The sequence below is a fragment of the Scleropages formosus genome, chromosome 2, assembly GCF_900964775.1.
Source record: "Scleropages formosus chromosome 2, fSclFor1.1, whole genome shotgun sequence".
NCBI classification, from domain to species: Eukaryota; Metazoa; Chordata; class Actinopteri; order Osteoglossiformes; family Osteoglossidae; genus Scleropages; species Scleropages formosus.
The window spans coordinates 15,494,738-15,508,255 of record NC_041807.1 but is presented as its reverse complement, the minus strand read 5'-3'; the positions used below and the strand labels follow the sequence as shown (position 1 = coordinate 15,508,255).

At 45.1% G+C, this 13,518-nt stretch overlaps 1 protein-coding gene across 3 annotated transcripts in view; it reads right to left on the bottom strand.

The window, feature by feature from the left end:
- Positions 1-13,518, bottom strand: part of immp2l (inner mitochondrial membrane peptidase subunit 2) — a 150,566-nt gene that overhangs the window by 12,230 nt on the left and 124,818 nt on the right. For 2 of the 3 annotated variants that reach the window (XM_018747283.2, XM_018747282.2), the window contains exon 4: positions 3,834-3,899. In XM_018747283.2, the coding sequence (XP_018602799.2) occupies positions 3,834-3,899 (66 nt within the window). Of the gene's footprint in view, positions 1-3,829; positions 3,900-13,518 lie in introns of those variants that run through there. The other variant, XM_029249022.1, reaches the window with a different exon arrangement.

Here is a 13,518-nt window from a genome sequence, read left to right as displayed (position 1 = left end):
GACTTCGTCGTAAGCTGCAAGCCCCCTTTACACTGTTTTCTATAAACCACGAGGATATATAAATAATTGAATGCTATGTTGTACAATAGTACTTTCTTATATTTTTTCACAAATTACACACATTATTCTTGTTAAAACAATACTAATTGTTTATCTTTATAATTGTATTATATTTATAATTGTTCAATATAAATTCAGTATCATATTAAATTATATCTTCATGCACTCTTTCTACTTTCATTTCTAAATTGGTTTCCTTTTGGTTCTTTTCTGCATGAATACAGATATACCACGGTATAGGGACTTCCGGTGTACAGACTTTCAGTATAATGTTTTTACCCTAGAAAAGTTGTATCCATGTTCGGTATATGGACCAACTGCTCCTGGTATTAAGTATATGCAACTACTCATGTAATGTACATTGGTTTATTCTGTGGTATGTGACCAATTTACTGTACTCAAAAATCTTGTCTGCATTCAAATGTCTTCTGCTGATGAAATGCACTTTTTCTGTTCTTCTCTGAGACGTATGCTGCTTTGAGGAAAAGTGTATGTTAAATGAATAAATGCAAATATTTGTAATATACACACACACACACACACATTTTCAGAACCGCTTGTCCCTTACGGGGTCACGGGGAACCGGAGCCTACCCGGCAACACGGGGCGTAAGGCCAGAGGGGGAAGGGGACGCACCCAGGACGGGACGCCAGTCCGCCGCAAGGCACCCCAAGCGGGACTCGAACCCCAGACCCACCGGAGAGTAGGACTGCGCCACCGCACCCCCTATTTGTAATATATATATGTAAATATAAATACACTGTATTTTTCATAAGTTTACATGTATTTACTGTACAGCAGTTTAGTGAAAAAGAAAATTTCTTCCCTAATTTAGTCTTTAATTTCCTTATGATTATGTTTAATATCTTATCATCCTAATGTTTTGATTATTCTTTCTTGAGACTGTTCTTAAGTCTGTGAATCCAAGAATGCACTTTTTCCCATTTAAAATAACCCCCAGTTTATAGACTCCTGGTATACGGATGTTTTCGCTAAAAAATTAGGTCTGTATAATGGGGTGTGAGATAAAACACCTTGTGCACATACCTTAGTGTTTTGAGACCCCTGGCAGGAGTGTTGACAACACGGTGTAACTAAGCAAGCATAATAAAAGTCGTAAAACTGGCTTAAAGTTTGCTACTCAAAAGTGTGTTATGTTGGGAAGAAACATGTTTAGCCACTAACATTTACAGTTTTACTGCAACAACTTGAAGGATAATATTTCTTCAAATTACAACAATCCAAAGTCAGCGATGTCAATGTATATATAGTAAAATAATGTACCAAAAAGTGTGGATAACTGGGTGAAGAAAAAAACAGCAGAGACCCCTGACGGAGAATTTCGGTAGATCTTCGTAACACTCCGCTCTTCCACCTTGATTGTGTTTATATTGTTGCCTATGTGAGACTCTCACAAAGACAAACTGTGAAGTTGCAAAATTGCTTTTATACATTTTTTTTCCAGTATCTCTATTAGTAATAAGTTCACAAAGTTTGGACATGTATAAATGTGGTACTGGAATTTGGAACCGATTTAGACCTGACGTGCAGAAGTAACCAAAAAGTGTAAAAATACCTCGACCATAAGCGTTTTTATGAGGAGAGTTAAATCCACCTGTCAATACCTTAGTCACCTTTGCCACCGGTGCCCACTGCTGACGCTGGAGGTTTTCCAGCTCTCTGTAAACTAATGACCTGCATACTCAGAGACACTGCCAAATCGGTTAAATGAGGAAAATAATTAGTTCGCTCAGGTACTTAAACGCTCAGGTAGAGGCAGAGCTGGAACCGGTCTCAGCAGTCCAGAACCAGGAGTGAAGACCTGTGAATCAACCACGTCGGAGAAGGTCTGCAGAGGAGAGACGCCGAGCGAGCCTCCTCAGGATGTAGCTCAGATCGATACAGAGGGTGCCACGCACATCTCAACTGGGCAGGCTGCTCACAAATTGTGTTTTAATTAAAGGGGTTTAAAGCTTCCGTTCAGCTGTGACCAGACAGGAATTCAAATGGTGTGGGTAGCCATTTCTACCCATGCAGTTATTTAACAGTTTAATTTGATTGAAACTGGAAAATTGTTCTGCAATCATGGTGCTGGCAGGCATATTAACAAAGAAAATCTTTTTTGTACGTTTTTAAAAATTCTTTTTTTTAATCCCAGATCTTTGATATGCCGGAGCAGACTGGGTCAGTGTTGGATTTGACCTTACTGTCTCTTAACCACTCGCTATTTGTGTTAGGATTCACATCTGAAATCGGTTGTTTCTGAGCTTTCCCGGTAGTTTCCTGGAAGATCAAGTGTAACTGGTTGACAGTATTCTTCTTCGGAGGGATAAAGCCATTTATCGTGTGCTGATTAAACGTATCGCTCTGATTTATAGCAGTCGGGCCTGCGTGCGCACAAAGGAGGCCTACACCATTTTATTGGTGCTACGACTAAACCTTTTTTTTCCACGCACATTTAATTTCCTCCTGATAATGTGATGCTGCATTGTGCACATTTTTGTTCAGCAGAAAAAGGGAACCACTGAACTGCAGTATCACACACTTCGTCTCAGCAGTCTATCAGACTGGCGATCACTACAGGAGTTCTCTACCGGCAGTGGTACTGACACAAAGGTCAGTCCAACACGAAAGCGCCTTGTCCTCCTCACCACATGTGAAAGTAAGAAAGACTATTAGGCTGCTTGTTAATGAACGACAAACCTTTCTAGTCTTAAAGCAACCTTATGAACCTTCATAGACAAGCGAAATCTACACCACGGTTGGTCAATTGACATTTGAACTTGTATTGACGTCCCTTCTGCTCACCGGAGCCAAGTTGTCGGAACTTGTGCACATTTGTTTTGCGGAGAAAAGGGTTGGATTGTGAGCTGTCACTTTGATAAGGAATTAAACAGTCCGTGTGATTGGTTTTTATCATCCTCAAATAAAAAATGGAAAATCTCACATTACTACAAATTTCAGAAGAACTGAAGTTAAATGAAACGCATCTCATTGTTACAAGATTTACAAACTTGTGTTAATCCTTTAATCTTGCCTATAACAGAAACAGCAGGAATATTTCGGTGCTCTGATTCCCAAACTTTCTGATCAAATGGGAACATTGTTCACAACAGCGAACGCCACACAGCGCACTTCTGCTGCCTTTGCAGGGTCGGATATTTGATGCCTCTGATAATGTGTGTAAACACACAAACATTACTGTCATCACATTGCTATTTTCCCTTTTGTTGGAGCAGAGTGTCAAAACAGCAGGGGTGTCCAGGCCTGTCTGTGTTTAAACATTGTGACCGCTGCCGAGATAACTTCTCAAACCAGATCCATCCTGTTGTATACGAAGGCCCACGTTTCAAGATCACCTTCTTGTAGATCGCCGTGGCGACAGGCCTTGTAATGAGCAACGTACAATTAATGTCTCTGCCAAACAGACTCTGTCATGCATGCATGCATACTAGAGTTGGCTGCATATTAATTTGTGCCTACATAATTTCAACCGCTGTCGCCTGGTGTCTTTGAATCTTTAATTAACGTTGATGAAGTGATAATCAAATATCGACACTGATGTAGCCCATTTATTGCACTTAGTTCTGATGCAATATGCAGAGAATAGATTCTAAACAGATTTTACTGCCAGTTTCAAATCATGGGGAAAAAAAAATGAAAGATTAATTTAATGTCAACATGCTGAAGTCTAGTAATGCTGCCATTGAATGCATTGTACCAATGGTGACATCACAGGTCTCTGAGGTGGAAAACACAAATGCAGAACTTACTTGATGACATCACCTTCCAAGCCTATCACCCTCTTGATGATCTTCTGTTGGGGGTTCTTCGGAGACCTGGAAACACAATGGGGTCATAAAACACATATTTACTGTAAGGAACAGCAGTGATTCTGGGTGACCTGCAAATACGTATCAACGTGCCACTGTGGCAGCTACACACAGAACACGCACGCATCCCTGTAAAGGCTACTGAGAGCAGAAACAAGTCATACAAGGTGTTCAAGGATTGGCCAAGGTTCAAATCCCAGCAGAGGCCCAGCAGCTGTAACCTTTGGCAGCGAATCTGGTGGAGTACCTGAGATGAACTGTAAGACCTGGGTTCAAGACCCTGGTACAAACTGGTTAGATGCAGGCGAACGGGCGCTTGATTTTGTAAAGACCAAGAACTGCACCAGAGCCTCTCATCTGATTACTGCTGATTACAATCAAGTTCTCCCTCCAACACACAAAGATGATCTCTGCTTTGTTTACTAATGGGATTAATTGCTGTGCAGCACTTTGAAAATCCCTGTCAACCTTTGTTTAAATTGATCTTGCTGTGTTGTTGACCTCACTCAAGTTCACAATGGTTTGGTTAAAGGACATAGTCATTTTCCGGCTAATAAGCAGTTTGCTCACACTGCACCGTCCTTGTTTCAGCATTCTCACATGATGCTTTGAGGTCTTCATATTGTGGTCATGCTGAGGTCTTCATGTGAACCCTGCACTGAAGCCCAACAATAGAGAAAACCCGCTACAGCCACTGGTCATCCTTCACATGTACAAACCCGTAGTTAATAGCACACAGATGCACCCTTTAGGATTACATTAAGTGGTGGTTAAAAAGAGAACTAGCTTGGGCTGTCATGGTTTCAGTACATGCATTCAACCCTGGAAAAAGATAAAGGAATACCAAACATGAAACGGCTGCAGGAAATGCACCCTGTGTAGGAAGTCTCCGGGGCAGGCGTGATACTCAGGAGCCATGGAGAGAGAGGTCAAGTTCGCTCTCGGTCGTATCTGCTATCAGTCTAAAAGATGCTGTTTTAAGTGTGCGACTTAAACGACCAAAAGTCACATGCTGCGGCGACTGCCTGTCGAATGGACACTTTTCTACGCAATCCGAATCGCATCCACACAGGGGAGGCAGAGGGTTCATACTGCTGTCATGTGACTTCTGCTCTGTCCTCTCTTTGCTCTTGAAAGCATAAAATGTAAAAATTCCCTACAATAATAACAGAGGGACAGTGCTAAAGCCCACCCACACCTGAGAGGCTGACCCATGGCTCTGATGGACGGGAGCCCTGCAGGCGGAACAACAATGAGCTTCTCAGAGACTTATAGCCTCAGGAAACCTTCTGGCTGAGAGTCTTTGTCCTTTAACCGCTAGACTTCCTGCTGCCTCAACACCAAGCAAGAATGAAAGAGCCTGCTAAGCACCATGGTCCACACTATCTTCTGTGGCCAAGCTGCTCAATTTTCCTCAGTGACAACAAAATAAAAATGAAATGCATGTTTGTTAACAGATGTGTGTTACATCACTGCGGGACCACTTGGCTCCTAAAGGTTGATTTACGGCGCTGTCAGAGGTAATAAACAGCGAGTGCCTGGGGAAGACAAGCTTTCTTCCGTCAGGGAAATTTATGACAACATTATGAGAGAATTTCTTATTTGAAACATGCGAACACGAAATGCAACATCATTTATCTACTTAATGCCACATGGCAGAATCCTTCTGTGTAACGAGGTCCTGTACGTCTTGACCTAGAGACTCGTCTCTCCAAAACACATTCAGAAAACTATCCAGCATGTGCCTCTCAAATCAGTTTTGCTGTGGCCAACCCTGTCAGACTTTTGCTCAAAATTATTTAACCCCTGCAGCAGGTATTAGGTGAACAGTTCATGTTCGGTGAACAGAACATGTTCACTCAGGCATTCAACCTCGAAAAGTAATTCCACTTTCCTTGGTTGTTTTTTACCACCATTATAAAAATGCATAATAAATTAAGTAACACATTACTAACTCTGTTCTTTCTTCTTGTTGAGCGCTGCCTCACTACATAAGACTTGAGGAGGCTGGCCGGTGGTGACGGACGAATCCCGTGCTGACTGAGGATGACGACCGACTGCCATGATGAACGAGGTGTTCCATGCTGAGCTGGGGATCCAAAGATCCCATTTAGCAACAGTATCATTATTACTTGTTAAACTGGCTTACAATTGTTACTTAATCTAGAATGCCCAGGAAGGGCGGGCAGCCACTGGCCTGTGGACCCCCAGAGGTTTTTTATCCCTCAACCTTCAGTTGGGAGTTTTTGTTCCTTTCCCCGGTGGCCAGTAGGCATACTTATAGCTCTATAGCAGTACTTCATTACGGTAGCCATTAGTCGACTGTCTTCTTTGTTTGTAGCTGTTTTTCTTGCATTATGCCTGTGTTAAAGCGCTCTGTAAAAATAAATTGAACTGAACAGTCAATAAACAGTTCAAAAGCTCCACGTGTAGTGAAAACGCGTGGTGACTGTAGGGTGCACAAGTCGTGAGGCACCATCTCGGATTCGTCGCTACTGGGTAGCGGTGTGTCCACCCCCCGCATCACGTGCTCGTATCTCTCCTGCGGAACGGGTCTTGCGTACCTTCCTTCAACGATGTCTGCGGCAGCAATGGATTTTACCGGAATGAAAAGAGTAAGGGATAGAGAAGGGAAATGACACCAACGGAGCAGCGGAGCCTCTTGAGCAGTTTATGGCTCAGCCACTGAACTGGGCACCGCGATCTGGACGGAACTGCACAGAGCAGCTGTGCTCTTTTTAGCACGCGAAGAAGAAACACTCCCAAACATACCGTACTGCCACATTTTTGGGGATTTCTTCAACCGTCTTGTTTGTTTTCAGGCGTCCAACGCAGTCCAATTAAACCGCTTCGCGCCACATGGGTCCTACGCAATCTGTGAAATTAGGCAAGGAAGCGCTGAGGGAAAAAGGGCGCCAACATACGGCCCGCTGTCTGGAGCCAGTGCCGCCGTTGTTGCCGATGTCTCCCATTAGAGCACCGGTGATTCAGCTCAGTCTGTACCTGTTACAGTTCTGGCAGATGACGCGATAAATTGGCTCGCAGGACCCAGGGGTTGAAACAATGAACCTGTCTTTCAAGATAAAAACGACAACAACCGCAACGAAAAAAAAATGCTGTCTCTGAGGCAAAGTGACGGAGCCTCTGCTTATCTTGAGCCTCTGACTGCACGACCAGCGTGCTGACGGTAATTTTGGCCGAAGGGCAGCGGAGCCAGCTCCTCGGCATCATCCAATGTACAGAGAGAGAAGTTTATGACCCCTGAAAAGGGCCCCCTGCCACTCCACCGCTCCCGGAGTGCGCCTCCCTAGAAACCTGGAGCACTCAGCCATGTCCTCCATGCGCTAGCGCTCATCACGAATCGCCCTGACCTCCGTACCCCAGCGAGCTCATGAGCCAGCACCTGGCTCTTTCCGCCTCACACCGACTGGATTAAATGTGCTGTGATAATGGCGCTGTCCATTACGTACTGGTTGGGAATGTGTTTTCACAACAAATGTAAAAATAATAAATACACAAAACAGAATATATATATATATATATATATATTATATTACAAGCCTTGTACAGTGGCTGAGCTCATAGGTGGAAAGCTTCCAGGTCCAACAGTCTAAAAGTAAATGAGTCATATTTGGGTGATTCTCAGTGGCTGCTTCACAGGGTAGTTGCCAGCACTTCTGTTATCAGACTCCTTTTCCACACTCAGTAGCGGAAGAAGGTCCTTGTTATAGAGCGTGCAGAGCTCGGTTATCATTTCAAGCTGCATATAGACATAACAGACATACTGATATGCCTCAGCAGCTTGAACGCACTTTCCAAATTACTGCCCTCCTGTTGTCCTATCAACCTGCGGCTCAGAATACACTAACCAGCTGTTAGAGTGCAAGTGGGCAACCCCGTCACCCACTGCTACGAGGGGCAAATTGTGTGTGGCAAATGAGTTTGTCATATTTTGGCTCCCAACTTTGAAATCTCTGCATTAGTGTGGCTCTCAGTGGGGAGACAAATCTCAAACTCACAGACGAACTCACTACTTTACGTTAATAGTCTGTCCTTGCCGGGGTCATGGCTGCCTGGAGCCTATCCCAGAATGACTGGACACCAGGGTTGGAGGGGTACACGCAGGACGGGACACCAGTCCATCACGAAGTTCTCAAACCGTTGATGTGAACGCGAAGGATGCGCTGAGACGTGCGTTGAGCTCAGATGTTCAGCCAACATTTCCGCAACTTTGCAGACAAAAGAATTGTCAAATGTCACAATAAATTGTCTCATTTTTTCAATCTGAACAATTAGTTTCCTCATTTGTATCTAAAGCAGTTATAACCAGGTACTCAAAATGTGTTTCAAATACGCTAGTTCAGACGGTGTGCCCCGTTTTATGAAGGGTTATCTGCCGTTAGATTTATGGGTATGGCCAACAGTACTAATGATTCGTGTATATTTTCTATTCCACCAGGTGGTTGGTCTGCTATATTGGCCGGAGCTGTGGAAAGACGGAGAATTTGAGAAAGTCCAGGTCTGCTTTGTGCTGTGTCTCCACCAGCACTGTCCCATCTGCAGCTCTGGATCTTTGCAAAACAGGTGCACATCAGTAGAGCATGTGGTCCAGCTGCTGTTCAGAAGGAGAAGCAACTTCTGATGATGTTCCACCACCACAGCTGCTGCTATCGCCAGAGAAAGTGTTTGGTTTGGTTGGACATCTCCATCACTCCACCATCTGTCAGCACAGCAGACTTCTTTTCCTCTGCTCACTTTGAAAATGCACGTTTGCTGTTTCAGCACGGTGAACAGGAGCTTAAGAACAACTACACTTACAAACAAACCAAATACAGTAGGGAAATTCTCTTGTTTCCTGTAATCTGATAACAGTGGGTTCATGAAGAGCAAACAGGAACGCTGGCTGGGGAGGCTCGGCTTGGAAAAACACTTTCTCGTGCCCCCCTAACGAACCATCTCCTGCTGCAAGGAGATTTGTGCTGCACTGTGGTGTTCTGGTGAGCCTCTGCCTCTCATGGCTGAAAATCAATCAAGGCTTTCCGCTATTAAATTACAGGATTTACATGCTTAACGTTTAACCAGAGCAGCCTGTGTGTATTGCTCTTTTTACTCAAAGGCACAGGAGCAGGGGCCTCCCACAACGTAGTATAAGTGTTTTTTTATTTACAGGTTCACCTTCTTTAACCACTAACCATCTTCTTAACCCATGAACCTATTAAACTGCTGTGACGAATCCGTTCGGCTGACCTCATTCCGGGTCAGTAGCTTCATCCTCAAGGGTTGCAGGGTGTATCGGTTTTCACTTCATCTCCTAACTGGTTTATTAAAGTAATGGTTTAGAGTGAGTGGCATCAGATACTCATGTAAATGTGTTTTGAAACCTGTAAGGTATGGGATCCTCAAGGAGCTGGGACTGAAAAATGGCCCAGTTTCAATCATGTGGCCTACTGGGACATGTGACCTACTGGGCTAGTGAAACAAACTGGGAAACACCCAGTGATGCGGAGCCTGTCAGCATCCTTCTGGATCTGTATTGGGGCAGCAGGTGGCGTAGTGGTTAGTGTTGCTGCCTTCCACTTGAAGCACACAGTTTCAAATCCCACCTCTGGCTTTAGTACCCTTCATCAAAGGCGAATACTCCAAATTGACACAGTAAAAAATAACCAACTGCAGAAACAGGTAAATCACTCACAGTAGCTTAATACTGCAAGCTGCTTTGGAGGTGTTAGCTAAATGAATAAGGTGGAAGTGTTAGGTGGATGAATAATGTGAAATGGATCTGGGAATGACATACTGCAGTTACACCGGGACAAGTTGGACGTAGATGGACCTTTCTTATATGCTGAGGTTGGCAGGACCGCACAGGTTACAGTGGCAAAAATGGAAAGATCGGTACTCTCGACACCCAGCACCAGCATCCAGACGTGGGCAGTGACACCACGACTGTGTGTGTGTGTGTGTGTGTGAGGGGGAGACCCAGCAGCACAACATAACGTCTGTCTTGTAACAGCAGGTGTCCTGCACTCCACTCATACAGAAATGGCATGAACTGTGAACAAGAAATGAAGCGGAAAGGCGAGACCACGTCACTCGCGTCTCCGTCTGTCCTGCAGTGTTTCACCGTTTGTTGGCAGGTGGCCTGGCACCCCGCAGGTTCATCTTCACTGGGCTTATCTAGGTGTCAAAAACAACTTAATTTGGGTACAGGCTTTAAACGGGAGATAAGGAGCAGAATTACACCATCTAAAGGCAACCCAGTACAAGGTGGGCAGGGGACTCGTGGCAGCCCTGTGTGTTCAGGCGCACTGTGGGAGGTGGGAGGGGTGTGCCTCCAGCATCTCTGTACCCTACATATCCTCGATAAGCTGCCAGTAGAATCCCCTGTTTTAACGAAGTGTACAATTCAGCTTTCTGAAGCATACGTACGCCAACTCAGTTTTGGCTTATTACAACACTGCGGCAGATAGTATAAAACACACGTGATTTAAGTACAGTGAACTAGGTTGTTGATTCTTTTGATGGATCACACTTTTTGGACTCTTTGAAGGGTGTTTGACCTGTAAATCAATACCCTCAGCAAACACTATCAGTTATTAGCTTCAAATTAGTAGTATATTACAAGCAAATGCTCACATAATCCACTGTACGTGAGCTGTTAATGGCATTTTTAATCTTAATTAAACTTCCCTTTGCATTAAACAGTATTGGGATGTCTGGAATGACAGCAAAAATTAACACGTAATGATGATACGGAAGAGCCGTTAACACAAGAAGAAAAACAAACATGCGTACAACATACATTCCACAGACAGCCTGTTGCTTTTGGTCATATTAAATTTGCAAAGCAGCCCACATGAAACCCCCTTTGAACTTCAGCAAAGCTTCCCTGCACCTAGAGGAGTTCGGGGCCCATCCATAATTCATATTAGTAGCCGGCAACATTTCATCAGTAGATTTTTGAAAGCAACATGTGTACCTTACATAGAAGTGCAGAAGAACACACAGACATGTCAGAAGTGAGAGCATGTGATTTCATTCCCCACTGTGCCCACTGGACTGGTTCTTAGAGAACCAAAAACTGTGCTGAAGCTTGAACGATGGCACTGTAAGGTGTTTCAATAATTTGGTGCGACAGGCAGGACATCACGCTGTTAAGCCTGGAGGGGTCAGTGACGTTTGGTGTTTGATCATCACTGTCTCAACATGAATAACTTAGCAACCTGTCAGGGGAAACATGAGCGAAAAAAGAGGTAAATTACAGTGTCTCCTTAAGCTTAACACATAGCTGTTTAAGTGAAAATTAACAAAACCAAGGTTATAATTAATTAAAACAAGTGGCCAGTTGACATAAGATTCCTGAGTGCATCGAAGAGCCACCCCTGCTAAGCAACACATCTCCCACCTCTTGACTGACAAGAAGCCCCAGCACAGGGCCATCCACACACCAGCTCTGAAGAGAACAAGTGAACATAGGTGTGACTTCAGCCAATAGAAACAGTCAAACGTAAAAAGATGGAATGGAATGGAGCAGAGGACGGCGAGGTGCAGCCTGGAGGCGATTCGTGAAGAAAAACACCTGTACGGCACAGGTTCGCAGGACGCGCTGTCTGCCGGCTGGGCGGGCCGGGCTGGGCTGGGGGGACACCGAGGCCATATATCTAAAACTAATACGGGTCCTTGGAGCAGAGAGTATTCATTCCCTGGACTGATAGCCCTGTCCTGCCATCCATCTCCTCTGGAGCACACTGGCTTCCATCCCTGCCCGCCGTACCGAGGAACCTTGCCTGTACCGTCTCGTGCGCTCACACGTTACTGCAATACTGAAACCTAGGGCAAAATCATCTACAGAGCGAGCTTGTTCCCTTGATGGCAGGGGTCCATTCCTGGACTCACCTCCACTAGTTGATGTGTTGTGGTTCTGGCATGTTCCACGGCAGCGTTGCTACTGGCAATCCCAAGCAGCCCCGTGACCTCAGCGGAGAGCACAGCGCAGCAAATGAGCTGTCCTAGGGCTCGACGGAGCCTTTTTTTACACGCCTTCTGGCGTTCTTCCGCAGCCTCGCTCACTCGCTTCCCTTCCCATTCGCTCTGTGAACTTCTACAGCCCTTCCCTGCACGCGTGTGTTTCCCGGGACAACCGGCAAGAATAAACACTTCCTGACTGGAAGGTCAGCATGAAACGAAAAAGGGTAATGTTTGTATGAGGCCAGGTGCGGGCGCTGTGTGAGCCAAGCAGAGTGAAGCAGGAGCTCGGAGAAGACGCTGACACAAGCCATCCTGCTAAGAAAGTCTCCCTATTACATAATAATCTCTGGCAAATAAATCATTTCCCCTCTTTAACTGTGGCAACGTGCTTCTTAATAAGCAGCATAAATTTGCAGTGCACCTGACCGCGTACCCAGGGAAAAAAAGATAAGCCGATATTCTCTGCCGTTTCATGCAGTGCTCCTTGTACTAGCAAACTGTGGTTAAGGAACTGGAACCACAAGGTTGCAGGGTCATATTCCTAGAAGAGGCCCCGCTGTTAAAGCCCCAGAGTACTTGAGCTGAGTTGCACAAATAGGCGGAAAATAACAGCGCGTTGTTTGTAAGTGGGCTGTAAGGACTTGGGGAGATGCTGGACATCCCGGGGAACGTGCTGCAGTGGTGTTACGGCACCAATCTTCTGTTCATCGTACCACAAGAAAACTGCTGTTTAAAGGCATATTAACAATACCTCCATGTGCTGAAAACTTGAGTTCTGAGGGACCTAAATAGAAAGTGCTGGTAAAAATGGCACCGCTCACGGGCAGCGATGAGTTCAGATTATACAAACACACTCCCCCGGGCTGCTCAATCAGCGGAGTCTGCGAAGCATTGCTAAACACGGGCTGGAATTCACTTTCGCCGGACGTCGTCGCTTCTTCATGCTCCAGCGTACCTCTTCTTTACATCGCCAAAGAACCTCGAATGTACACTTTAAACTTCAGCATTCTTTTGAGTACGAGCAAGAGAACATCAGCAGTCATATACCTTCCACATAAATCAGTGCTCTGTAATGACGATGACAGCAGCAGCAGCAGCAGCACAAGGTGACAGCAGCTGCATCCGGCTTATCTGTTATTTCACAGTAACTCATAGACGCTGATCATGCATGGAAGTACATTATGGAATTATGTGTGTCATATGCTGATAATTCTGTTGCCATGCAGGCTTTGTGTTACAGATCATATGGCGACAGATGGAATATATTCATTTTGATTGTCGTAACTATAGCCGACGACACATATTTCAACGTGAAACGCTCCAACCGTTGACAGACGTGTGCAACATTCAACTTTGTGCTGTAATTCAAAACCAAGAGGCACACAAATGGGAAACTGGCAGATTTTCAGCAACGGAAGAGAAAGATCACCTTTGACGGTGTTTTCTTCATAGAAAGAGATGCTGTGCGGGAGCGCAGCGTCAGGCACGCGCACAAAAAGCGGCGACCACCATCGCATCGTTCTGTTTACTTCGTTCACGCCCATCAAGAGCCGTTTCCTCCCTTCGGTCGACGTGCGCAGGAGACACAACACGTAGTGACGTTTGCACTTGCTGCCTAAATGGTCTTGTTGGGCTCGACAGGCCTTTAGCGCTGCCAAAC